Here is a 25,051-nt window from a genome sequence, read left to right as displayed (position 1 = left end):
CTCTTCCCTGCATATTTGTTAGCTTTACTAAGTTTAATCCTAAAACTATCAACTTCAGCAGAAATGCTTTGTATATCTTGTATTAACCCTAATATGACATTTGTTTGCCAAGCTGTGGGTTCTTGTTCATCAATCCATCTAAAAAATATGCAGCACATTCTATTCACTTCAACATCATAATCTGGACAAAAAATAAACCTCCTTCCAGGATCTAAAAAATATGCAGCCCATTCTTTTGTCCATGCATATGCCCTTTGAATGGACTATGTCAATCCATAGTAGCACCTCTTTGGGTGTGAATTATCACCACTGATGAACAAAGACATGTCCCTGTTCATCATACTACAAATCCATTACTGTTTTAATGAGTTCTTCTTAAGTAGATTCAAGTATTGCTAAAATAAGCTAACTTAAATGGACTTATAAAAATGGCAGAAAATTATCCTTTTCTAGAAAAGAATCAGTTATGGTGAAGCAACAAAGAAGGAACACATAGAAGATGATGGAGAAGAAGGATTTTTTTAAAGTGTATAATTGTTGTTGTGTACATGGACTCTTAAATACTTTGTTTTTTAGAGCTCCTACAGCTAGTTTTTAGTAAACAGCTAACTTAAATGGGTTTTCCTTTATTTAATAATTGTTTACAGGTAAAAGTAAATGTTTTTTGTCGTTTTATGACTTTTATTTTAATTTTCTTTTTATTTTAATGCTTTTAAACGGACGTTAGTAATTTTACAACTTTATAGAATAAACTGCATCTTTTCCTAAAGTTTAGGGACTTTAGGAACTATTAACTCCTGTTAAGCATTTCGGAGTATCTCTAAAAACGAAACATGTTGGAAAGTTAGCAATAATAGCCAAACAACAAAATATACAAAAATAAAGTTGACTTGGTACAATATACTTGTATATATTGTGAAAATAAAAAGGCAATAAGATTGACGTGGAAACCTTGTCTAGTTTAAGACAAAAGGATTGATATGATCTACCAAACTTTTGTATCCCATAAATACACACATCATAGTACCAAATATAACCAGATTATCTCAAATCGTCATATCAGATACTTCGTATATATCAAAAACCAAATTTCATTAAAATAAAAAATGATTAAAATAATATTATATTATTGGAAAAATTATGTTAAAAAAAACAGAAAAAGAAATAGCAGGAGTAATTTCTTTGTCTAACAGTTGTGCTATTAAATTGGCGCACTTCTGTCTTAGTCCCAACCGAACAGATTCTTTGTCCATTAAATTGATTCATTATATTTTCCCCAAACTTGCAAGTTTTTGAAAAGAGAGAAAAATGATGAAGAATAGTTTTTTCCTTCGCAAGTTCATCCCAGATTTCAGTAATATTTCTCCTCCATCAAAGGTTAGTTCATTTCTTTCTGTTTTTTTATTGGTTTTCTTTTAATTTCATATTTCTTGGCATTTCGCTTAATTTTATTTGTCTATGTATTGAATGGTGGAGTCAATTTAAGTTCGGTTCGGGTCATATTTGATAATTGATGATGCGTTTGTTGCTTACTTAAAACTTTACATTTATTTTTCATCCTCTGTTTTCATTTTGCAACTTTTTGTTCGGTGTTGATAACTACTCCACATAGCTGTTCTAATAGACTTCTCAGTTTGTCGTGTAATCATGCATTGATGAATATTATATACATGATTCATGAATGTCAAATAAAAGGGTGTTAGAGATTTTATTTGTTTAGGCAACGGTGAAAAAAAATATGTCATTTAAATTTAACGGTCTGTTTTAATTACCTTTTTACCTTGAAATACATATAATCCCGTTTTATTTTCTCATAAAAATAAAAATTGATTTGGACACACTCTTGTTAGAGCATAGAAATTGTACTCTTGTTACATAAAATGTGACAATTAGCACCGGTGTGTCAACATCAATTCTTCACCTATGGAAGACGAGATTTATTTCTATCTTTGGAATTTTGTTTATAGTTTGTTTACATGTTTATGAAATGTAAAAAAAAAATAGCGTGTGATTAAATAATAGTGCATGTTTTGTAGAAAAAACTTTATTAGTCAACCGATAATATTTATCAATTGCTTAAACAATATACACTACATACAAAACGAAATTCCAAGATTATCTGATAAGTTGAAGAATGAGTGTGTGCATGAGCCTTGTGACCATCATTTGTCAAAATAAAGGCATGTTTTTGGGATTTGCACTCACATGCACTTTCCAAGTAAAACTTGAGTCTAAGGCTGTAATGGTGTGACATTTAATTCAACCAACCTCTATTTTGGGGCCTTGGTATTAGCTACTTGTGGGCCGTTATGGGCTACTATTTGGAGATGCAATAATAGACTTGAGTGATTGAGTCTTAGTCCCCATCCATTAAGGATTTAAGGCCATTCTAGAATTGCTTGAACTCGTTCAGGTTTGCGCTTTAGTGGTACGAAGGTATCATAGATTCATGGCATTGCACTATTGCGTCAACATCGTCCCGTAGTCGTGTTAAATGGAGAAACTACTTCTTATCCGTGTAAAACACATTCTCGTAAGTGGTAACATACGGTCTCCCACCGTTTTCTTATTTGTATAATCAAGTGACTATAATTTAAACAAATAATTGAGTTGGTAGGGCCCGGTTATTCTAGGTTTTTTTCCGCTGAATTGAACTGAACTAAACTAAACTGATCTGACCTGGATGGAGTTGAACTGAACTGAACTGAACACAACTCAATGGTACTAGATGAATAGTAATAATAAATTATAAATAATACTAAAAATAATAACAACAATAATAATAATTATTATAATAACAACAACAATAATAATAACAATACTAATATAACAATAGTACTAGTAATAGTAATGTAATAATAATAATAATAATAATAATAATAATAATAATAAATAAACAAATAAATTAAATTAAATCATTAATATAATTAATAGTAATATTTAACATTATACGGAGTACTAATAAACAAAATAATATAATTAATAATAATATTTAATATTATACTAATAAACAAAATAATAAAATAAGATCATTAAAGACGTATCAAAAGGTCTTGCGCACACAAGGTGCATAATAAATTTATTGTACACCAAGATAACTTTTACCCATTTTTTTTGTAACTTTAACCTAGTTTTGATTAATTTTTATATTATAAAAAAAAGTTGATAAAAATGATTAAATGATTAATTTTATACATTATTAGTGGTTTTGAATAAATATGTTTTTACTGAAATGAAAAAATTTATCACTAAAAAATAGATAACTTTTACATATATAAGCTTAACTTTTAAACATTTTGAGTTAACTTTTACTCCGGTGTACAATATTTATTGTACACCCTTTGTAAATAAGAATTTGTGAAAGACGTATAGACGATGACGTTATGTTGAACTAAACTAAATGAAGTTAAACTGAACTAAACTTAGTTGAACTGAACTAAATTAAATGAAATTAAATGAAATTAAATTCAAAATAACAGACCCTAAGATATGAACCTACTAGTTTTCTACTTTTCTAACATAAAACCTACTCAAATTTCGCCGATCAATAATGATGTGCATTGAATAAGTCCAAATTTGATACCTAAATAACATGAAACAAATTCAAGAAAGTTAAAAGTAGAATAACAACCGATTTCGTCGATTTCTTGTAAGTAAAATACAAAATGACTATCATAATTTGGTTATCAATCAATTAGTTGAAAAGAAAGTAATATTTATCCTTTATGAATTCTGATATAGAATTACATCGTGTCAAGTTAATCCACTCTTCTAGTTTACTTGTCAAACATGTAACCAATTTTGTGACATGTAAGTAGTAATATAATATATAGACCCACATTTGAAGGGACCGATATAAATGTTGCATACTCTAAAACAACCACTTCACCAGTTCACCTACAAATTACAATGCTACTTGATTTGTATCAGACCTGTCTTTATTGTGTAAGTTCAACTAACATATGTAATACCAACAATTGAAATAAATTTTATTTATGTCTAATTCATATCTACTTGTTTGTATACGACTATTGACACTATCAGACTACATGTCATGTCACTAACTCCTACTATCTCCGTTTCCAAAAGATATTTACGCTTACTATTTGCACGAACTCCGATGTAATGTTCGAAATATATCCAATTCTGTATGACGAAAAATTATAAAAGGTTGATATTTATAAAATACATTTTGAGACGAATCTAACAAGATATCTCATGATAATTTTTGATAGATATAATAGTGAGAATTTATGGTTAATGTTTTGATTTTTGGATATATTTTTCAAAGCGTAAAGAATTTTATGAAACGGGGGTAGTACTTAGTTGGTAGAATATTGATCATGGTCTGACAATTAAGGTCTCGTTCGGTATCATTGTCAGTTTCCAGCGTTTGGTTTTTTGATTTTATAAGTCATATGATTTATATTGAACCATGAACTTAAAATAATCAATGTTAATTTTGAAAAATGACAACAAAAAACTGGAAACAATTTTTTGTGGTTTTCAATTTTGGTTTTTAGTTTTGTAAAAAACAGAAAAATGGAAACAAAAAATGATATCGAACGGTCCCTAAGGGATTGTATCAAGTTGTCTTATACTACCTCCATTCCTGAAAGTTCTTTACGCTTTCCGTTTAATTCTATTCCTGAAAGTTCTTTACGCTTTCCGTTTAAGTCCGTTCCTGAAAGTTGTTTACACTTATACTTTATTCTATTTTTGGAATATAATGTTATGATTATACCCTCAATTCTGATTTTTTTATTCATCCACTTGCATAATTATACACTCTATTCTGATTTTTTATTCATCTACTTTCACACTTAAAAAAGATATCATTCTCACCCACTTGCAAATAAATACTCCACTTGTTCACCATTTCTTTTACCTTAATTCGCGTGAAAACTTTAACAGTAAAAAACATATAGAAATAGAGGTAGTAAGAGACAAGCTGTAAATTTAATCAATTTTTTTAATTATAAAATTAGAAACTCATTCGAAAACAATTTTAAGTATATTTTTGAACCATAGAAAATAATTCATTTTAATTATTTATACTTCATTTTGTCGTATTTAAACACAATTGGGCGAGTAGATGATAATTAAACATGTGAACTTGGGCAACTATTCAACTTGAAAATTAAAAACATTCCCAAAATAGTAAGCCGTGAATGTTGTTTGGATGTCTTTTTATGGAAGCTCAAAATTTATTATTTGTAAAGTGTTTCCTTATACATACAATTGGCCACTTGGGGTAGTTAACTTTTCATGACATAGTTAAAAGTCAATTCCATAGTCTTTAATGGCAATCAATTTATAATGAATGCAGTTTTTGAAGCTTCAATGCCTTTATTTCTACACGTCCCAGGCAGCTTCACCAGTTTACAGGTATGATACTACATAAATGACCTAAATTTTACCTATTCTTCTAAGAAAACACAAAAAATGACAATTAATATGGCAATATGGGTCACAGCCTCAATTATACAAAGCATGGAGTATGACATATGATGAAACAGGGATGAAACGATATTAACGCAAACGAAAATGATAAAGGTCGCAACATGCGATCTTTAAGCCGTGTCACAATGATGACATGACATACTTATGTGTCATGATTTAAATTAGAAACTAAAATATTTAACTTATATAACCTATTATACATGTTTCAAGAAAAAGTAGGAAAATCTTAATATTCTAATTTGTTTCCTTCTTTATCTCGAATACCTTATTTACATATTTTCATAGTAAAAATATTGTATTGATAGTAAAAATAATCTGAAGATGCATAGCCTACGTGGCGCCTATGTGTACCAATTAAATTCCCACACGTAAGATTGCGACAACTAAATGTTGTCGCAACTTGCAACCTTTATCATCACCCGATGCAGTATACAAATATGTAGTTTACAAAAAAATTACATGAATATACGACAACTTAAGGGGCACTCTTCAAACGAGCACGAATTAATGTTGCATGATTTTAACTCTCATTACCTATATGCACGTTTAAGCAAATTATTTCCTTTATCTACAGCATTCCTTCGGGAAGTTGTTTAGAATTAGGATTAAATTAGATATGTCTCAAATAAAATCCATGGTGGACATTTTTATACTACGTAAGTTGGAATATTTGCTTGCACAAATTTGTATGTTATCCTTGTGTTTGTGAATTGTGAGCTGACATCATCTCCGGATCATTCTCCGGTTTGCATTTTGGTTGACAGCCAAGTTGGTAGTGATGATGAATATGCAGATATTGACTGGGACGCTATGGAGTTCGGCCTCACACCTACAGATTACATGTATACCACAAAGTGTACTCAGCAGGAAGATGGTTTTCCTCAAGGACAACTTAATCGGTATGGAAATCTTGAATTAAGTCCTGCTGCTGGGGTGCTCAACTATGGACAGGTCAGTGAGTTATACAATTCTATATATGTTTCATTATATTCGATCATAAACACAATTCATATGAATAAGTATGCAAGGAAAATAACAGTAATGTTTTCATGTTTCCAAAGGGCATATTTGAAGGAATGAAGGCAATCAGGAGAGAAGATGGGCAGATTGTGTTATTCCGCCCTGAACAAAATGCCCTCCGCATGAAAGTAGGTGCTGATAGAATGTGCATGCCTTCTCCTTCGGTCACTCAATTCCTTGATGCCGTCAAGCAAACTGCTCTTGCCAACAAGCGTTGGGTATATAAATCTTCACTCATCATCAAATATTTCTGTCATCTTGATTCCATTCACTAATTTTTTTTATCGATAATGTAACAGATTCCTCCTCCTGGAAAGGGATCACTCTACATGAGACCTATGCTCCTTGGAACTGGTCCAATCCTCGGGCTTGGTCCTGCTCCTGAATACACGTTTCTTGTCTATGCTTCCCCAGTTCGCAACTATTTCAAAGTTAGTTTTCTTGCTCATTTCAACTACAGAGCTACCATAATTAGGAATATAGTTTCATCATGTGCTAAACTCTAGTGGTCCCGTCTCCTCTTTCAGGAAGGCAGTGCCCCCTTGAGTTTGTATGTCGAACAAGAATTTGATCGTGCTTCTCGTGGTGGAACTGGTGGAATAAAAACAATCAGCAACTATGGACCCGTAAGCAAATAGATTTTCACCCTAATAATTATCAAAAGAATTCACTTAATTAGTTTGTAATCCACCTTGTTTTAATTATGTATCAGGCTTTAAGGCCACTTATGAAGGCGAAGACCAAAGGATTCTCTGATGTTCTATATCTAGATTCGGTCAACGGAAAGTATGTTGAGGAAGTCTCCTCTTGTAACATATTTATGGTTAAGGTAATGCTTCTAAAAATCATCAGTTTTAATACAACTTTCAAGTCATAGTAGTAGAAATTGCTTAACCAATTTAGTATTGTTCCCTCTGAATGCCTAATACTTTTCATACTGTTAGGAAAACACAATCTCGACTCCCCCAATTAACGGAACAATTCTCCCGGGTGTTACCAGAAAAAGTATCATTGAAATAGCCCGTGATCTTGGTTACAATGTAAGTTAAATTTTCTGATGAAGCCAAAACCACTTCAAATTGATGGATTGCAGCAGTATTTTCTAGAATGATATAGTTTTGTCTACACATTACAATAGGTGGAGGAAAGGCCAATACCAGTGGAGGAATTGCTTGAAGCTGATGAAGTTTTCGGCACAGGAACAGCTGTTGTAGTTGCTTCTGTAGGCAGCATTACATATCACAGTCAGAGGTACGTACTACGTAGCCATCGACCCAAACGACGTGAACCAAATTGACCCAACGTACATATTTTTTAATTATAAAAGACAAGTTAGAAATAACAAAAAATTCTGACAAATGCAGGGTAGAATACAGAACTGGTGATAACTCGGTATCAAAGAGGTTAATGTCAACATATAATGGAATTCAAAATGGAGTGATGGAGGACAACAAGGGTTGGATGGTTGAAATTAGGTAGGGCTCCTACAGTTTTAGCCAATATTATGTATAATTTGGAGGCTAATGGCTCTTCTAAGCTCATTCATTTTGAGATGGAGTGTCTGCAAATTGTAAAGCGTGTAATGATTAATGTACTTAAGCAAACAAATGCTGATTTTGTTCGTTCAATGTTTGCTTGTTTGGTGCCCCCCCTCCCCCGTTCTGAAACATTTGCACAACCTCCACTTCCATCTTCGCCATACCAAATAAGAACCGCGGATATTCTTATTTGGCCGGTGACTATTAAAATCCTTATTAGATGATGCAAGATCATAGAATATATAATCCTTATGTGAATATGTTGGGAGATTCACCTATTAGTCTATTACGGAGTACCAATTGGTTTTAAGATTGTATGTGGTCAAACTTTTCCCAGTTGGGTTAGTATTTGGGCGGTTAATAGCTACAATAGTAGTCACTAGTTACATACATTCAAAGAAACGGTAATCTATCTATCTATTACTATATACTAAAAGGACACACCAGGAATGATACGTGTCACGCCCTGGTGAGTCCTTAGTTTTTTAAAAAAAATATTAAAAATTAAATTTAAGAATCTTTTAAAATATTTGATTTTTTTTTTTTCTTCTTATTCTTTCCTTCTATTTAATATAATAGAAGTATATATATGAAAAAATAAATTATGATTTCATATATTACGATAAGGATAAAAAAATAATATTATTATTAATTTGAAGAACATATATGTTAGGAAAGTAAAAAAAAATCACAGTTTTTTTGATATTATTGTTTCTATAATATACGTACGGAGTAGTAAGCTATTGCGGAAACTCCTTAAAAGCAAAATAGCAAAATATTTTTTTGATTTTCATATAAAATTTTCAAAAAAAAAAAGGCATTATACTCTTAAGTCTTAACCTACCATAGTTAATAAATAAATAAATAAATTACACTGAAATGTGTAATTATACGACCATACCCAAACAAAAAAATTTGTTTTTTTTTTAATGTAAAACAAGTGTTAAAAAGTGGGTCCAACAAAATTACTTGTAAACCTGAAAGCATGTTATATACACAATCTAGAAACTAGAGTATTATAACTGATATGATTATCAAATCAATACCATATCCAAAAATTTGGATAGATCGAGGGTACGGGTACGGGTACGGGTATAGTTATGGTTACGGATATTATTCAATTCCAAAAGGAAATGATATCTAATAATTGTCTGATAAAATTTTTTATTATATTTTCCCAACTTAAGTATTTTTGCCGATAATACGCTATACTCCTAATCGCACTAATCACTTTACAATCCAAATAAATAATAAGTTTCTCTGATTTTCCCAACAACAGTTGGTAAAAATTGATTTTATTTTATTAAAAACTTCGTTTAAATAAATTATTCAGAACAGAAAAAAAAAAAAAAAAAAATAGTTTAATCCGTGCGTTGCACGGGACCTAACCTAGTCATAATAAATGGGAAATACATGTGAGGTCTTGACTTAGTATTGTTGTTTTTGGACCTTAGGTCACATTTTCAAATCCCCCTCCTCCATTTATAAATTATAATTATTATTGTCCTCGTGGCTTTTTCCCATAGAAAAAAAGGATTGTGGAAGTAAGTAATTTGGAGTGTGAAAGGTTGTTATTGTTTATGCCAAAATTCGTATGGAGGCGACTTTCGGCTAGGATCGACACTAACTAAGCAAAGAATTAATAACACAAATAAAAAGACACGACACAGAGAAGTGTTGACGCGGAAAACCCAGGAATAAGGTAAAAAACCGCGGATAGCTATGAGGCTATCAATCCACTAAGTATTCTGTATGATTGTTTATGCTCTTCTTTCTGAGAATTGATATTGAAAATCTAAAGTACAATAATGAATGCTAAAACAGTTGATAGCTTAAGAGTTTGAGTGCTTGAGTTCACGTGCCCTTTCATCATGCCGTTCTTTATGCTTTTATATGCCCAATGCTAACGGTTCTATCGGTTGGGAAGATCCCTGGAAGATAGGGATTTCTCCTTGGCCGTTGCTCACGTCTTCAACAAACTCCCTAGTCTTCGGTCAGAGCTTGGACCTTTTCCCATCTTATGACGGCGTGGCTCATGTTGGGCTTCTGGGCTTGGAACTTGACCTATCTTCTCTTACTTGCTCAAGCATTGTTCTTCTCTTGTCGCCAGAGCCCTGTCGCTGGTCTTACGTCGCCCAGGCTTCGTCGTCTGTCGCCTCACTTGACAGGCTCACTTGACACGACGCCACCTGCGACACGATGATACCTGGATGGCACGACAATATCAGACGTCAAAGCAGTTATGTCGTTAGTTCAATAAAGTTGGATAACAGTTATAATATCCGAATCTGGTATAAAAACACATCAATTAGTACCAATAGGAGTTAATTCGCAATACTTTTACATTATCATTATCCAAAATACTCGAAAGCAATGTAGCAACAGTTTGAGGGCACTGGCAAACTAAATTTCATCTAAGATATATACTTACGTCCACATTACATCATGGTATTTTTTGTACATCATCTGTCAGGAATTGATTTTCCTTGTCGTATTTCTTGTCAAAATAAGGTTTATATACAACCTAATATATATGGGCCTAAATACACAGTTAAGCTAATTAATCCATATCTACAATGGGTTTAACACTCCCCCTCAAGTTGGAGCATGCAAATCACAAATGCCCAACTTGTCAATTAAATGTAAAAACTGTCTTTTGCCCAATACTTTCGTAAAGATGTTAGCTAGTTGTTCATCTGTGCGTACATGACTGGCGCTAATAATACCTTCCTGAATCGCATCCCGAGCGTAATGACAATCCACCTCAATATGTTTCGTACGCTCATGAAAAAACGGATTTTGAGCAATATGTAATGCTGACTGACTATCACAAAATAGGCTCATTGCCCGTGGATGGTCTACACCCAAACTGCCTAGAAGTTCCTTAAGCAACTTCAACTCTGCTGTAATTGCAGCCATAGAACGGTATTCGGCTTCAGCCGAAGATCGAGACACTGTATGTTGCTTCTTGGTTTTCCAAGAAATAGGGGAACCACCGAGAAAAACCAACCAACCAGTAATGGAACGTCTCGTCAAGGGGCAACTCGCCCAGTCAGAATAACACCAACCTGTCAACTCCAAGTTACAATCAGCACGAAGAAGAATCCCTTAACCCGGACACTTCTTCAAGTAACGCACAATGCGAATAGCCGCGTCCCAATGTTCCTGTCGTGGGTTTTACATAAACTGTGCCAGAATGTGAACTGTATAGGCCAAGTCAGGCCGGGTAAAAGACAAGTAAATGAGGCGACCAACCAATCGCCGATACATTTCTGGGTCATCAATAAGTGCACCATTAGCAAGTGCCAAATTATGGTTTTGCTCAATCGGAAAATCAGTCGGCCGTGCCCCTAGCATCCTGGCCTCGGCAATAATGTCTAGAGTATATTTTCGTTGACACAGAAAAATACCCTCGGAACTCTGAGCTACCTCAATGCCAAGAAAGTATTTCAGAACCCCCAGATCTTTCATATGAAAACATTCCCCCAAATATTTTTTAAACTCGACAATTGCAGATGAATCATTACCAGAAATAATAAGGTCATCCACATAAACCAGAACACTAAGCTGAATACTTCCTTGAATCAACGTGAAGAGAGAATAATCCGAATAAGACTGAGAAAAACCGTACCTCTTCAAAGAATCAGCTAACTTTGCAAACCAACAACGGGGTGCCTGGCGAAGACCATACAAAGATATCTTTAACCGACAAACCAAACCAGGTTTTCCACCATGAAAACCGGGTGGTGGTTTCATATAAACCTCCTCATCGAGATCACCATGAAGGAACGCATTGTGAACGTCCATCTAATGGAGCTCCCAATTCTTTGCCGCAGCAATAGCCAAGAAAGTACGAACGGTTACCATTTTTGCGATTGGAGCAAAAGTCTCATTATAGTCAATGCCCTCCACTTGATGATTACCGAAAATAACCAGACGGGCTTTAAGATGTTCTACCTCACCAGTAGAATGAAACTTTATTTTGTATACCCACTTGCAACCTAATGCCTTCTTTCCCGGAGGTAATTCTTCCATGAGCCATGTTTCATTGTCCTCCAAAGCACCAATTTATTTTTGCATCGCCTCTCTCCATCCGGCATCTTTCATTGCCTCGTTGAAAGTACGAGGTTCCAATCCTGCAAGAACAACTGCAAGAAATATACGGTGTCGAATAGAAAATTTGTCACAATTCACATAGTGTGCTAATGGATATGGTGTACCTGAGGAGCTAGGAGTGGACAATGAACTCAAAGATGGACTCGATTCCGGGACAGTATGTGCAACAAAGTCTCTATGCCAACCCGGTGGACGACGTTCCCTCAAACCACGCCCCAAGCCAAGAGGATCAGGAGGGGGACTTGCTGGTTGCTGCGCTACGGAAGTTGCTGGGGTAGATATGGGGTGTTATGCCTCGTGTGGGAGTGGCGTAACAGGCTGAGCAGAATGCCCGCTGCTAGCAGCAGTAGCAGGGGACGTCTGGTGTGGACGTTGCACACTGCCATCAGGGGTAGTGCTGATGATTTGCTGCGTGACTGGCAGCAGTTGTTGCTCGGGTGAAGCTGGCACACTCTCACTTGTAATCTCAGCCCAAGCCTCGTCACTCGGAGAGGCAGCCTCAACATCACTCACCAACTGATCAGGAGCAAATAGAGTGTCATATCCCTCCTTCAAAACGGTCTCCAAATCATCGAACAAACTCCATCATTCACAACATTATTGTGTGACTCCACATTGTCCCCTATACCATCTTATCGCCCTTGGGTGTCCCATTTTCTGTCACAAACGGAAACTCTTTCTCATGAAATACCACATCACGAGACACAAATATGTCGCCCGTTTCAAGATCATACACTTTCCAACCTTTTTGTGCATGAGGATATCCTACGAACCCACATTTCCGACTACGCGATGCAAATTTATCACCCTTTGCCTTTTGATTGTGGACATAGCAAAGCGACCCAAACACCCGCAACTCATCAAAATTAGGGGCATGGCCAAAAAGAATCTCATAGGGGGTTTTGTTCTCCAACAAACGCGATGGAGTGCGATTAATCAAATAAACCGCTCCTAGAACACATTCCCCCCAAAAATCAATAGGCAAATTTCCTTCAATTCTCAATGCAAGCCACATTTAATATATGTTGGTGCTTGCACTCAACACGACCATTTTGTTGCGGCGTTCCAACATAAGACGTTTGGAAAATAATGCCATGATCATTGAAGTAGGGTAACATGCATTTAAATTCAGTACCATTATCACTCCGAACCAACTTGACAGACACCTCAAATTGACGTTCAATCATAGCAAAAAAAGAAGTAAATGCGGAATAAACCTCAGTTTTGGAATTCAATAAATAAACCCAAACGCCTCTTGAGAAATCATCAACCAATGTCAAAAAATAACGAGCACCACAAGTTGAGGGAGATTTATATGCTCCCCACAAATCACAATGTATCAATTCAAAAATACGACCAGTTCTTCTCTCAGCAAGTCGTCCAACCTGTCGTTAACGTAGTCACTTCGGCCCCAGGAACACCCTCCCAGTTGATGCAGTTCCTCTGGCCAGCCAGGCGCCACAAGCAGCATTACCAAACGCCCTAATGCGACCTGACTATTCTCCATACACTCCTCTTAATAGGTCAGTCGCTCCAGTTAGTCACGGTTTCGTAACTCCTTTCCCTTATGTTGCAGGTACCCACGCTACTCAAGGAACGCCCCCTTACATGCAACAAGTGGTGCCGTAGTTCACTCCTCACCAACCTCATGGCGCATACCCGCAGAGTACCTATTATCAACATCTCCAAGCCAGCCTTCCCGAAACATTTAGCCCCCTCGTCCCGGTGCTCAACAGCATCTGTGAGAACACCAATCACCAACTCCAACAAATCATGACTATGATAAATAAAATCCCTGGTGTACCAACACCAATCAAAGAAGCCAGCCTAGACAGTTATACCGACTCCCCATATGCTGATCCCATTGATGCAATAGACATCCCAAAACGATTCAGCCCACCCAACATGCCCATATACGACGGGACGACCGACCCAAGAGAACATATCTTGACCTACAAGCAACGGATGATGACCATTCCAGTTCCCAAACACATGAGAGAAGCCAGCCTTTGCAAAGGGTTCGGTTCGACATTGGTTGGGCCCGCCTTGAAGTGGTTGACTAGCCTGCCAAATGGGTGCATTACCTCTTTTGCTCACCTCGACAACATGTTCAACCAACAGTTTGCTAGCAGCAGGTGTTTAGAGAAGCAGACAAGCGACTTATACCGAGTAATCCAACGTCCTGACGAACCCCTGAAGGATTATATAGCCCGGTTCATCAGGGAGAAGGTGACTGTTCCTGAATGTGATGTCCCGACAGCCATTGAAGCGTTCAGGCAGGGATTGTATGGCGAAACCGACCTCTGGAGGGATTTAATCAAATACCCCTGCAAGACGTTCGAAGATGCTCAAGCCAAAGCAATGGCCCAAGTTAGGTTGGAAGAGACTCTCCATTCTCGGAAAGGGGGTAATGACTACTCGAAGACGGAAAGACGGCTGCCCTATCCCAAGAGGAGCAACGATCGCCTGCTCCTTATTCCCGACCTCAACATGTAGCAGTGGTGGAGGAAGACGACGACTCCGACTGGAAGAACAGCCCGGATCTGCCTCCAAAAATTAACGAATATTCATTCTGTGTTGACATTGTAGGTCTGATGAACCACCTCTCGAAGATGGGGAAAGCAGTGCAATGGCCGCCGAATTCCAGCAAACCCGAGTCGAAGAAGGATCCCTCTAAATGGTGTGATTTCCATGCCGACATCGGTCACACAACCAACGACTGCGTCGCGTTGAGGAGAGAAGTAGCCTACCTGCTGAAAAATGGTTACCTCAAGGACGGCATGTCAGATAAAGCTCGTGGCGTTGTCAACAAAGACAACTTTAACTCTCCATCTCGACCTCCTCCACCTCCCCCTCATACTAAAACTGTGAACTTTATTGCTGGAGGTTCTGACATTTGTGGTTTAACTTATTCTGCAGCGAAGAGACACGCCCGAGAAAATGAGATAGACAGACCAGTCCGAGCCGTAGCCGCCAAATACCTAACCCCTATATCTTTTGATGAATCTGATGCAGGGGACATCTCGGACAAACATCACGACGGCTTAGTAATATCCATTCCTGTTGGAAACTGCATGATCAAACGAGTCCTTGTCGACAATGGTAGCTCAACTAACGTGATGATGCTCGAAGCCCTCAAAGAGATGGGGCTCAACCCCAACACAGATGTCGTCAAAAAATCTACCGTGCTAATAGGGTTCAATGGCGAAGCAAAAACCATCTTCGGAGAAGTTAACCTACCCGTTTACGCACAAGGAATCAACCAACAGGTAAAATTCTGTGTTATTGATTGCCCTTCATCTTACAACATTATTTTGGGCAGGCCCTGGATCCACGACATGAAGGCCATCCCTTCGACATATCACCAAACCATCAAGTTCCCGACTCGATGGGGGGTTCAAGAAATCAAAGGAGATCAGCAAGAGTCCAAAGAGTGCTACAAGGCAGCCCTAAAGCCATCGGCCACAAATAAATCCTCATTATAGCAATTACAGTCCAATCCCGAACCGACAAGCTACGAAGAGCCCAAATCTGAACAACTCGACGAGATCATCTTGGATCCTGCTAAGCCAGAACAGGTCGTTTTTATTGGATGTGATGTACCCGACGACATTAGGTCGGAACTTGTTAGATTTCTCAAAGCCAACGCGGATTGCTTCGCATGGTCACATGAAGATATGCCAGGCATCAGCCCAGACGTCATCACTCACAAACTCAGTGTCGACCCCCGACATAAGCCCGTCAAACAAAAGCGGCGGAAATTCGCTCCAGAACGCAACCAAATTATCAACGATGAAGTTCAACAACTACTAGATACATGAAAGATCAGGGAAGTAAAATACCCAGACTGGTTGGCCAATGTCGTCATAGTCAGGAAGAAGAATGGGAAATGGCGAGTGTGCATATATTTCACCGACATCAACAAAGCATGCCCTAAAGATTCTTTTCCCTTACCCCACATCGACGCCATGGTTGATGCTACTGCGGGACACGAGATGCTCACATTCATGGACGCGTTCAGTGGATACAACCAGATTTTGATGCACCCAGAAGATCAAGAGAAAACCGCCTTCATCACGGAGCGGGGAACTTATTGTTACAAGGTCATGCCGTTCGGTTTAAGGAACGCAGGCGCCACCTATCAGCGCCTAGTCAACAAAATGTTCAGAAACAACTGGGCGACACAATGGAAGTCTACATCGACGACATGCTTGTGAAATCCAAGAAAGCCTCGGATCACATCACGCATCTTCAGCAAGCCTTCGACGTGTTGGGAGAGTACAACATGAAACTCAACCCCACCAAATGTTCGTTCGGAGTCTCTTCTGGAAAATTCTTAGGTTACATGGTTACTCAAAGAGGCATCGAAGCTAGTCCTGATCAGATCCGCGCAATCATCAACCTACAATCACCTCGAAACCAGAAGGATGTACAAAAATTAGCAGACAGAGTGGCTGCCCTCAACCGCTTCATCTCCAGGTCGTCCGACAAGTGCAAATTGTTCTACGACATCCTCAGGAAGAATGAGAAGTTCAGCTGGACTGACCGACACGAAGCCGCACTGCAGCAACTCAAGCAATACCTATCAAACCCCCCGTTACTGTCCAAACCAAAAAATAATAAAGTGCTGCAAGTATACCTCGCGGTTACAGAGTCGACCATCAGTGTAGTGTTAGTACTGGAAGAAGACGGAAAGCAGCTACCTGTTTATTACGTCAGTAAGTCCTTACTTAGCGCCGAAACAAGGTACTCTCATCTCGAAAAACTTGTCCTTACTTTACTCGCCGCTTCTGTTAAATTGCGCCCTTATTTCGAATGTCATCCTATCACTGTTAGAACTAACTATCCCATGAAGTCAATCATGAGGAAACCCGAGTTGTCTGGCTGTGAGGGGGTCGAAAAAGCACGACGCTAATGCGTGACCTCGTCCCTCGTGGGTGTGACGCTTCTTTTTGTCAAATCAAGTGTAATTGGATTTCCTGTGAGTTTACACCCAATTGACTAGTAATATAGGAGTCGTCATTCAGTTTTATACGACAATGAGAAAAACTGACAAAACCCGGTTATCGTGACATAAAGGGAGTGCAATTATGTTTGACCACGACGGTCGTAGGTTCCCTTGTGATCCCTGGTGTGGGGATCTCTCAACATACACCCGCAAGGTAGAGATTGAGGGTTCGGGGGACTGTAACTACCGAGAGGAGTACTCGCTCTTCGATAACTCCAGAGGCAGGATATCCTTACTAGCTCAGCATAAATAATTGAAGGGACATGCGTTAACTATTAAACTAATCTGAGTTGGTTTTAACAATATGCAACATATAGTATTAGATCGAACGCGATTATCTGATTTAGATTGTTTTAAGGGACCTAGCATGATAATCCAATTTCCCAACATATTATCTTTATTAGGCGTGATAGAACAATCAGATTTAATTAGTTTAACAGTTCATAAAAGGGCGAGGAAAGCAATTAAATCATAGAAAAGGGACACATTACGACGCACCCTTGAGAGGTGCGTCACGGTTCTCAAAAAACTAACCTCTTTGTCTTTGCTATTTCTCCTTTTATTTAACGAATCTCAAGTTATGGGACAGGATACGTTCTATTCGATTTATGGATCCATTGCGACAGAACGCGTGATCAGTTTTTGCAGCGTGAGGCTTAGGCTTAGGGGTTTAGAGTCAATACTCAGAATAATAATTGTGTGTTGTTGTTTTTCACGTCGAACTTAGGGCCCTATTTATAGAAAAGAGTTCATGGAAAGATAGAATTGTAGAACTCTAATCCCCGAGGAATTAGGAAAGAACACGTCCCAGGTAATTTCAGCGCCCAGGCCTGGGCGCCGAAGATTTCGGCGCCCAGAGCCAGGCGTTGAAAATAGGATTTGGGCTGTTTTCTTAGTCAGATTCGGATTCCTAGAATCCGGAGTATTTGAGACTTAATCGAGTCTTTTAGTGCGTATTAACCTTGTGACGGAATGCGTCTGGGCCCGTTATGAACTCTAGGCTCGTTAGGATTTTAATTAATACGTGACTCTTATTTTCGAATCATATTAGGAATAGGATTCTCTCGTAATCTCTATCTCATTTAGGATTTATGTTGGAGTGCAACACCTAATTCTGACAGGTTTCTATCTTTTATGACTTGCCACTTTTAACAACTACCCATTACGGCAGTTACTATTTTTAGCAGGTTTTGATAAATAGCAGGTTTCTATAAATAGCAGGTTTCGGGTGAAATGAAAAGGGGTGATCGAGATTCGTTATTTTATAGGAGATGCGTTGTCAAGTGGAGATTTATGCTTTCATCATCGAACCTTCCCTTTCGGGAATGGGGACAAAAGTAGGTGTCTACACTGGCAGGATGTCCAAATGGGCAATACAATTAGGTTGTTACGACATCAGATACGAACCTCTTACAGCCATCATGTCGCAAGCCCTGGCTGATTTTGTGGCTGACTTTAGCCCGAGCCTCCAACACGAAGTCGATCACGAAGTCAACACACTGACCAACAATGGATCCTCATCAACATGGACCCTACATACTGACGGCTCCTCCAACATACGGGGGACAGGCCTCGGCATCGTGCTAAAGTCGCCACAAGGGGACACCATAGTACAATCTGTCTGTTGCGAGTTCAAAGCTACCAACAACGAAGCAGAATACGAAGCCTTGATCCTGGGGTTGTCATTAGCACTCGACATGAATATCCGCCGACTTGAGGTACGTTGCGATTCTTTATTGATTATCAGCCAGATTAATGGTTCGTATGCAGCGAAGGACTCAAAGATGCAGGCCTACTTGGAAATAGCAAAAAGGCTCGTGAACAAGTTCGACTCATGCACCTTACAACAAATACCAAGAGACCAAAACACCCAGGCTGACGCCTTAGCCAATCTTGGCTCAAACATCAAACCTAAACTCACCTCAATCCCCGTATTCCACTTAATCTATCCAGCCATCACCAAAGATAACCTACCCATCACCGAACGTACAGTCTCAACCTACTCAATTGCCCTCATGGCGCGAACCTTACATACACTGGCTTAAACACAACACTACCCCACCTAGAGTCACCCACGAAAAAGCCTTCCGCATGAAAGCCTCCAGATTTATCCTAATCCATGGAGTATTGTTCAGAAAGTCGGTTGCAGGATCGTACCTGAGATGCCTTGACCATGACGAGATTGAGTCGACATTGCGCAACATACATGATAGGGAATGTGGAAACCACGCCGGAGGAAGAAGCTTAGCCCACAAAACCCTTACCATGGGATATTTCTGGCCCACCTTGAAGAAAGACGCAATCACCTTTGCTAAGAAGTGCGACTCCTACCAGCGGTTCTCTTCCATATCTCATCAACCTTGTGAAGCACTCCATCCTATCTTGTCCCCTTGGCCCTTCACGAAATGGGGGATGGACATAGTAGGCCCCTTACCACAAGCATCAGGACAACGCGTCTTCATGTTGGCAATGACTGATTACTTCTCCAAATGGATCGAAGCAGAAGCTTTCAAGCGAGTTCGGGATACCGAAGTCATCTCGTTCATCAAACGAAATATCCTTAGTCGGTTCGGTATCCCTTCTGAGATCGTCTGCGACAATGGTTCTCAGTTCATCAGCAACAAAACCAAAGAATTCTGCAGTAGGTATAACATCACCTTGCACACCTCAACACCAAGATATCCTCAAATGAATGGCCAAGCTGAATCAAGTAACAAAATCATCATCAACAACCTCAAGAAGCGCCTCGACGACGCCAAAGGAAGATGGGCAGACGAGTTACCTATGATCCTTTGGGCCGACAGGACGACGCCCAAGACGGCAACCAATCACACTCCTTTCTCCTTAGTCTTCGGTTGCGAGGCAGTCATTCCTCCCGAAGTCGAGCTCCCCACAGTAAGAAGTAGTTTCATGGCTCCAGGAATGAACGATTCAGTCTTGGCTTACGACATCGATACTGTTGACGAACTTAGGGAAGCAGCGTTGGTTAGGATGGCGTCCTACCAACAAGCAGTTGCAAATAGCTACAACAAGAATGTGAGGGTTCGAGTATTTCAGCAGGGAGATTGGGTCCTACGCAAGGTCTTCCCAAACAAAAAGGATCCTCGACACAGCAAATTGGCCCCGACATGGGAAGGTCCCTACCAGATCGTGAGACGAACAGGACATGTTGCATACGAGTTGGTCGACAAAGACGACATATCCATCCCAAGAAGTTGGAATGCGACACACCTAAAACTGTACCATTTCTGAACACTCGAATAATTTTTGCTTTTTAGTTTTTCTAACGCAACAGGTACTCTAGCATTCATCACCATTATGTCAACACCCTCGAGACAGAGTGGGCATGACATATTACGAAGTCGAGAACATCTCAAACTATATACACTTATAAGTAACAAGAAGTTAAGTTCCTCTCCTCTATCTTTTTTTTTTCTTTTCCTCCTTATATGTTATCACCATTACTGACTTAGGCATCGGAGGGCCGCTGGCTCCACCAACGGCCAATCCTCACGCCATTGTCTTGTTTTGCAGGCAACACCGTGGCGACATCATAAGTATACACTTAGGAGGAATAACGAACATAAAGATTCGACTCGACTTCGTCCCGTATTTCTCCTTGAACTCTTTCTTTCTTTTTTCTCCTTGTCGTAATTTCCTCTCATTTTTATGTCGCTCCATACTGACTTAAGCATCGGAGGGCCGTTGGCTCCACCAACGGCCAATCCTCACGCTCTGCTGTGTTGACAGTATGGTGCCCACATGGTGACGGATTCGACAAGGAGAAAACAGATGAAGCAAAGTGTACAACACAACATACAGGAAAACAAAAGTCGAAATTGTGCACGAATGTTCAGAAAAACGAAGTGAAAGGAAACAATGTTCTTTTATTAAACAATGATTGTATACATTACATATTGCAAATCTTACAAACTACAAAACACAATTTAGGCCATTACAAAAACGCCTGGTACACTACAATGTACATTACATACATAATGGAATACAGATCTACCTTTTCTACAGCATACATTTCTTGCAGGTTCCCCTTTGACAGGCTGGAGGCGTCACCAAAGTCGAACTCGAGGTATGTGCCCAACCTGCAAAACAAAACACCAAACCAAACACATTTTTCCAAGCACAAAGCAAGCAACACAGATTTCGCAAACCACAAATATTTACATGACTTGCCCCCTTGGACAAGCCAAAAACACACACAAAGGACTGCCGCCTTCAAGGCGAAACACAGCCACAAATATCTTTTCGACCTTCCCAAAGGCCGAACACACAAAATATTGTTTAAAAAAGCCATTGTTTAACAAACACAACATTCAAATAATAAATTTTTAAGGAGGGGGGACAGAATTACTCTTGATGGTCTGCTGGGCCTGCATTCTCCCCTTGTTCGCCATCGCCTGGTGCCGTCATCGTCTCGACATCGGGGCTGGTTGCAGTTGCACCCTCCTCGACGTCTTCTTCATCGCTAACGGCACCAGAGGGGATATAGTCCTCGGGGAATGCAGTGTTGAACTGAGCAATGTCTTCGTCAGGAGTCCAGTTCGCATGTTTGCCCGCCTTGAACTCTTCCATCATTTCGGCCTTCATTTTCCAAGTGTAGTAGCCAGCACACTCGTAAATCCTCGCCTTGACTTTGGAGAGAGACGTCTTCAGCTCGTCGACCTCAGCAACCAGTGTCTCCTTCTCAGCGTTCAACTGTGCGACCTCAGCAGCCCCCTTCTCTTGACTCACCTGCAGCGCCTCACTTCTTGCCGTCGCCTCCTTGGCCACACCGCCAAGACGACCGGCTTCCTGCTTTGCCTTCTTCATGTCTTTTTTCAGTTTTACTATTTGATCTTCTAACATGATGACATGGTGACGTGTGGCTAGAGCAGATTGCAGGGCCTGTGCGAAAGCAAATTATTTAAAGTCACTAGAGTGACGAGATGAGGATGGAAGAGGCGAAGAAAATAAAAAAGAAATAGCAGACACATACCCTCCATGCATCCGAGACGCTCTCGACAGTTGCAGCTACTGGGGACAAAGATTCCTGGCGCTCCCGGCTTGACGGAATCCAGAGGCGGTCGACTTCAGGCCAAAGCTGAACCCGTGGCGCGTCTGCCGACCCGTAGTCGTCAGGGAACTCCACTGCAAGTTTCCTTTTCCGAGATGGAGGCGGCAGCTTTTTCTCAGCAGGCAGAAGCGAGCTGGTCTCCCCCGTCACCGTGGCATCAGTTGAAGCCTTTGGCAGCCTCGGTGGTGACAACACAGTGATGGGTTTGGCTCGAGACACACTTCCCAATGACTCCAGCCTCTTCCTCAGCAGTGCATCCGCAGATGGGGCCTTGCCAGAGCGTGTCGATGGGCCAGTACCTGTTGACAGCATTTATTTGACGACTCAGTCTCGTCACAGCAGTTGTAAATTGTATTTCATATTGAAAAGGGGCACGGACCCTAAAGAAAAAAAATGTAAACTAACCCTAATCCATGTTTACCTGTTGACGTCGACATGTTCGCAGGTTCAGAAACTTCTTCTTCTTGAGAAGGCTCTTCGCGTTCGAACTTGAGGCCGATGAAAGCTCTGTCCTTTAGAGGGACCCCCAACAGCACAACAGTCTTTTCTATGGCTTCGGCGCCGACACCAACTGTGTCGAAAGATGCACCTACAAAAACACAAAAGTGAGACAAAGTCAAATCAACAAGCCCAAACAACACCAAAAAACAAACAAAATACCTCTAGCCATCCACTCCCCTGTCAAGAAGTCGGAGTCGGGCCCTAAACTAGCCAACTCCACAAAAAAGAACCGACCCATCCACCCGCGGTCGTTCGACTTGTCCGCGCCAAGAAGAGCCTCCCTGTCGTCCTTGACATGCACCAAGTACCTACCAGCCCCATAATTTTGGACCTTGTAGGTGTACACAAGGTCCTCAACCCGGAACTCCATGTCCAGTTTGCCGGCCAGATGGTCGACCAAGTGCATCACCCTCCAGACCTGCGGCATCAGTTGCGCCGGCGACACCGCCAGTTCCCTTAGAACTCCTCACACCAGTGGCGAGAAGGGATAAGTATACCCAATTCTGAAGGAGTCGCCACCAAACAATATTTAAGGGTCCGATTTGGAAAGACTAAAGTTGACTCTTGTGGATAAGGCATTGAATCTTAGAAACGGATGGGTGAGATCCGGGCAAGGGAACGAAATGCTTATTTTGCGAGCTTTTGAAATTATATTCGAGTACATGACAAGGATCGTTTTCGAATAATCCTAGTCGTAACACTAAGTTGGTTTGAGCATGCATTTTAGAACATATAAATTGCTACTTGTATGTGGTCACTTTGCTTTAAAGTTAATTAAAGGAACCTAAGGCCGGTTTGTCCAAGAATTATCTTTGTTAAGCATGATGTAACTGAAGGAAATAATGCCCTTGGTCTAAGTATGCATATAATGATAAGTCTAATAAATGCGGTTCAGTATTAATTGACAAGTTAATAAATTCAGTGAGATCAAATGAGATGAATGCCTAGCTAGAGGCCGCTTCAGTTCAAGTGGAATTAATGATGTTAATCCACAGCTAACTCTTGACTGAACCCATAGGGTCACACAAATAGTACGTAAACGGATCAAGTATTTAATGGCATTAAATACTCCATCTATGGATATTCGGAATCGACGGATCTTGGTTTTAAGTGGGAGCTGATGTAGACACCTACTTTTGTCCCCATTCCCGAAAGGGAAGGTTCGATGATGAGAACATAAATCTCCACTTGGCAACGCATCTCCTATAAAATAACGAATCTCAATCACCCTTTTCATTTCAGCCAAAACTGCTACTTATAGAAACCTGCTAAAGATAGTAATTGCCGTAAAAGGTAGTTGTTAAAAGTGGCAACGTCATAAAAGATAGAAACCTGTCAGAATTAGGTGTTGCACTCCAACATAAATCCTAAAAGAGATAGAATTTGCATTCCTAGTATGATTCAAAAATAAGAGTTACGTATTAATTAAATTCCTAACAAACCTAGAGTTCGTAACGAGCCCAGACGCATTCCGCCATAAGTTAATACGCACTAAAAGACTCGGATAAGTCTCAAAAGCTGCGCGTTCTAAGGAGTCGCCACCAAATAATATTTAAGGGTCCGATTTGGAAAGACTAAAGTTGACTCTTGTGGATAAGGCATTGAATCTTAGAAACGGATGGGTGAGATCCGGGCAAGGGAACGAAATGCTTATTTTGCGAGCTTTTGAAATTATATTCGAGTACATGACAAGGATCATTTTCGAATAATCCTAGTCGTAACACTAAGTTGGTTTGAGCATGCATTTTAGAACATATAAATTGCTACTTGTATGTGGTCACTTTGCTTTAAAGTTAATTAAAGGAACCTAAGGCCGGTTTGTCCAAGAATTATCTTTGTTAAGAATGATGTAACTGAAGGAAATAATGCCCTTGGTCCAAGTATGCATATAATGATAAGTCTAATAAATGCGGTTCAGTATTAATTGACAAGTTAATAAATTCAGTGAGATCAAATGAGCTGAATGCCTAACTAGAGGCCGCTTCAGTTCAAGTGGAATTAATGATATTAATCCGCAGCTTACTCTTGACTGAACCCATAGGGTCACACAAATAGTACGTAAACGGATCAAGTATTTAATGGCATTAAATACTCCATCCATGGATATTCGGAATCGACGGATCTTGGTTTCAGTGGGAGCTGATGTAGACACCTACTTTTGTCCCCATTCCCGAAAGGGAAGGTTCGATGATGAGAACATAAATCTCCACTTGGCAACGCATCTCCTATAAAATAACGAATCTCAATCACCCTTTTCATTTCAGCCAAAACTGCTACTTATGGAAACCTGCTAAAGATAGTAATTGCCGTAAAAGGTAGTTGTTAAAAGTGGCA

General features: G+C 39.5%; 1 protein-coding gene across 2 annotated transcripts; it reads left to right on the top strand.

Annotated features, from left to right (window-relative positions):
* The first annotated feature begins 1,071 nt into the window (after window positions 1-1,071).
* Window positions 1,072-8,111, top strand: LOC110776294 (branched-chain amino acid aminotransferase 1, mitochondrial). Of its 2 annotated transcripts, XM_021980837.2 has the most exons (10): window positions 1,072-1,377; window positions 5,330-5,388; window positions 6,228-6,414; window positions 6,525-6,701; window positions 6,783-6,914; window positions 7,011-7,109; window positions 7,196-7,312; window positions 7,428-7,523; window positions 7,622-7,734; window positions 7,848-8,111. In XM_021980837.2, the coding sequence occupies exons 1-10, from the start codon at window positions 1,309-1,311 to the stop codon at window positions 7,960-7,962; spliced, it is 1,164 nt and encodes a 387-aa protein (XP_021836529.1). In that variant the 5' UTR covers window positions 1,072-1,308; the 3' UTR covers window positions 7,963-8,111. The 2 variants fall into 2 exon arrangements, with proteins under 2 accessions (XP_021836529.1, XP_021836530.1); XM_021980838.2 differs by lacking the exon at window positions 5,330-5,388 and having other exon boundaries at window positions 1,074-1,377.
* The last annotated feature ends 16,940 nt before the right edge of the window (window positions 8,112-25,051 follow it).

The sequence above is a fragment of the Spinacia oleracea genome, chromosome 6, assembly GCF_020520425.1.
Source record: "Spinacia oleracea cultivar Varoflay chromosome 6, BTI_SOV_V1, whole genome shotgun sequence".
Classification (NCBI taxonomy): domain Eukaryota; kingdom Viridiplantae; phylum Streptophyta; class Magnoliopsida; order Caryophyllales; family Amaranthaceae; genus Spinacia; species Spinacia oleracea.
Note: the sequence above shows the minus strand (reverse complement) of the source record. Positions and strands in the feature narration are given on the sequence as shown.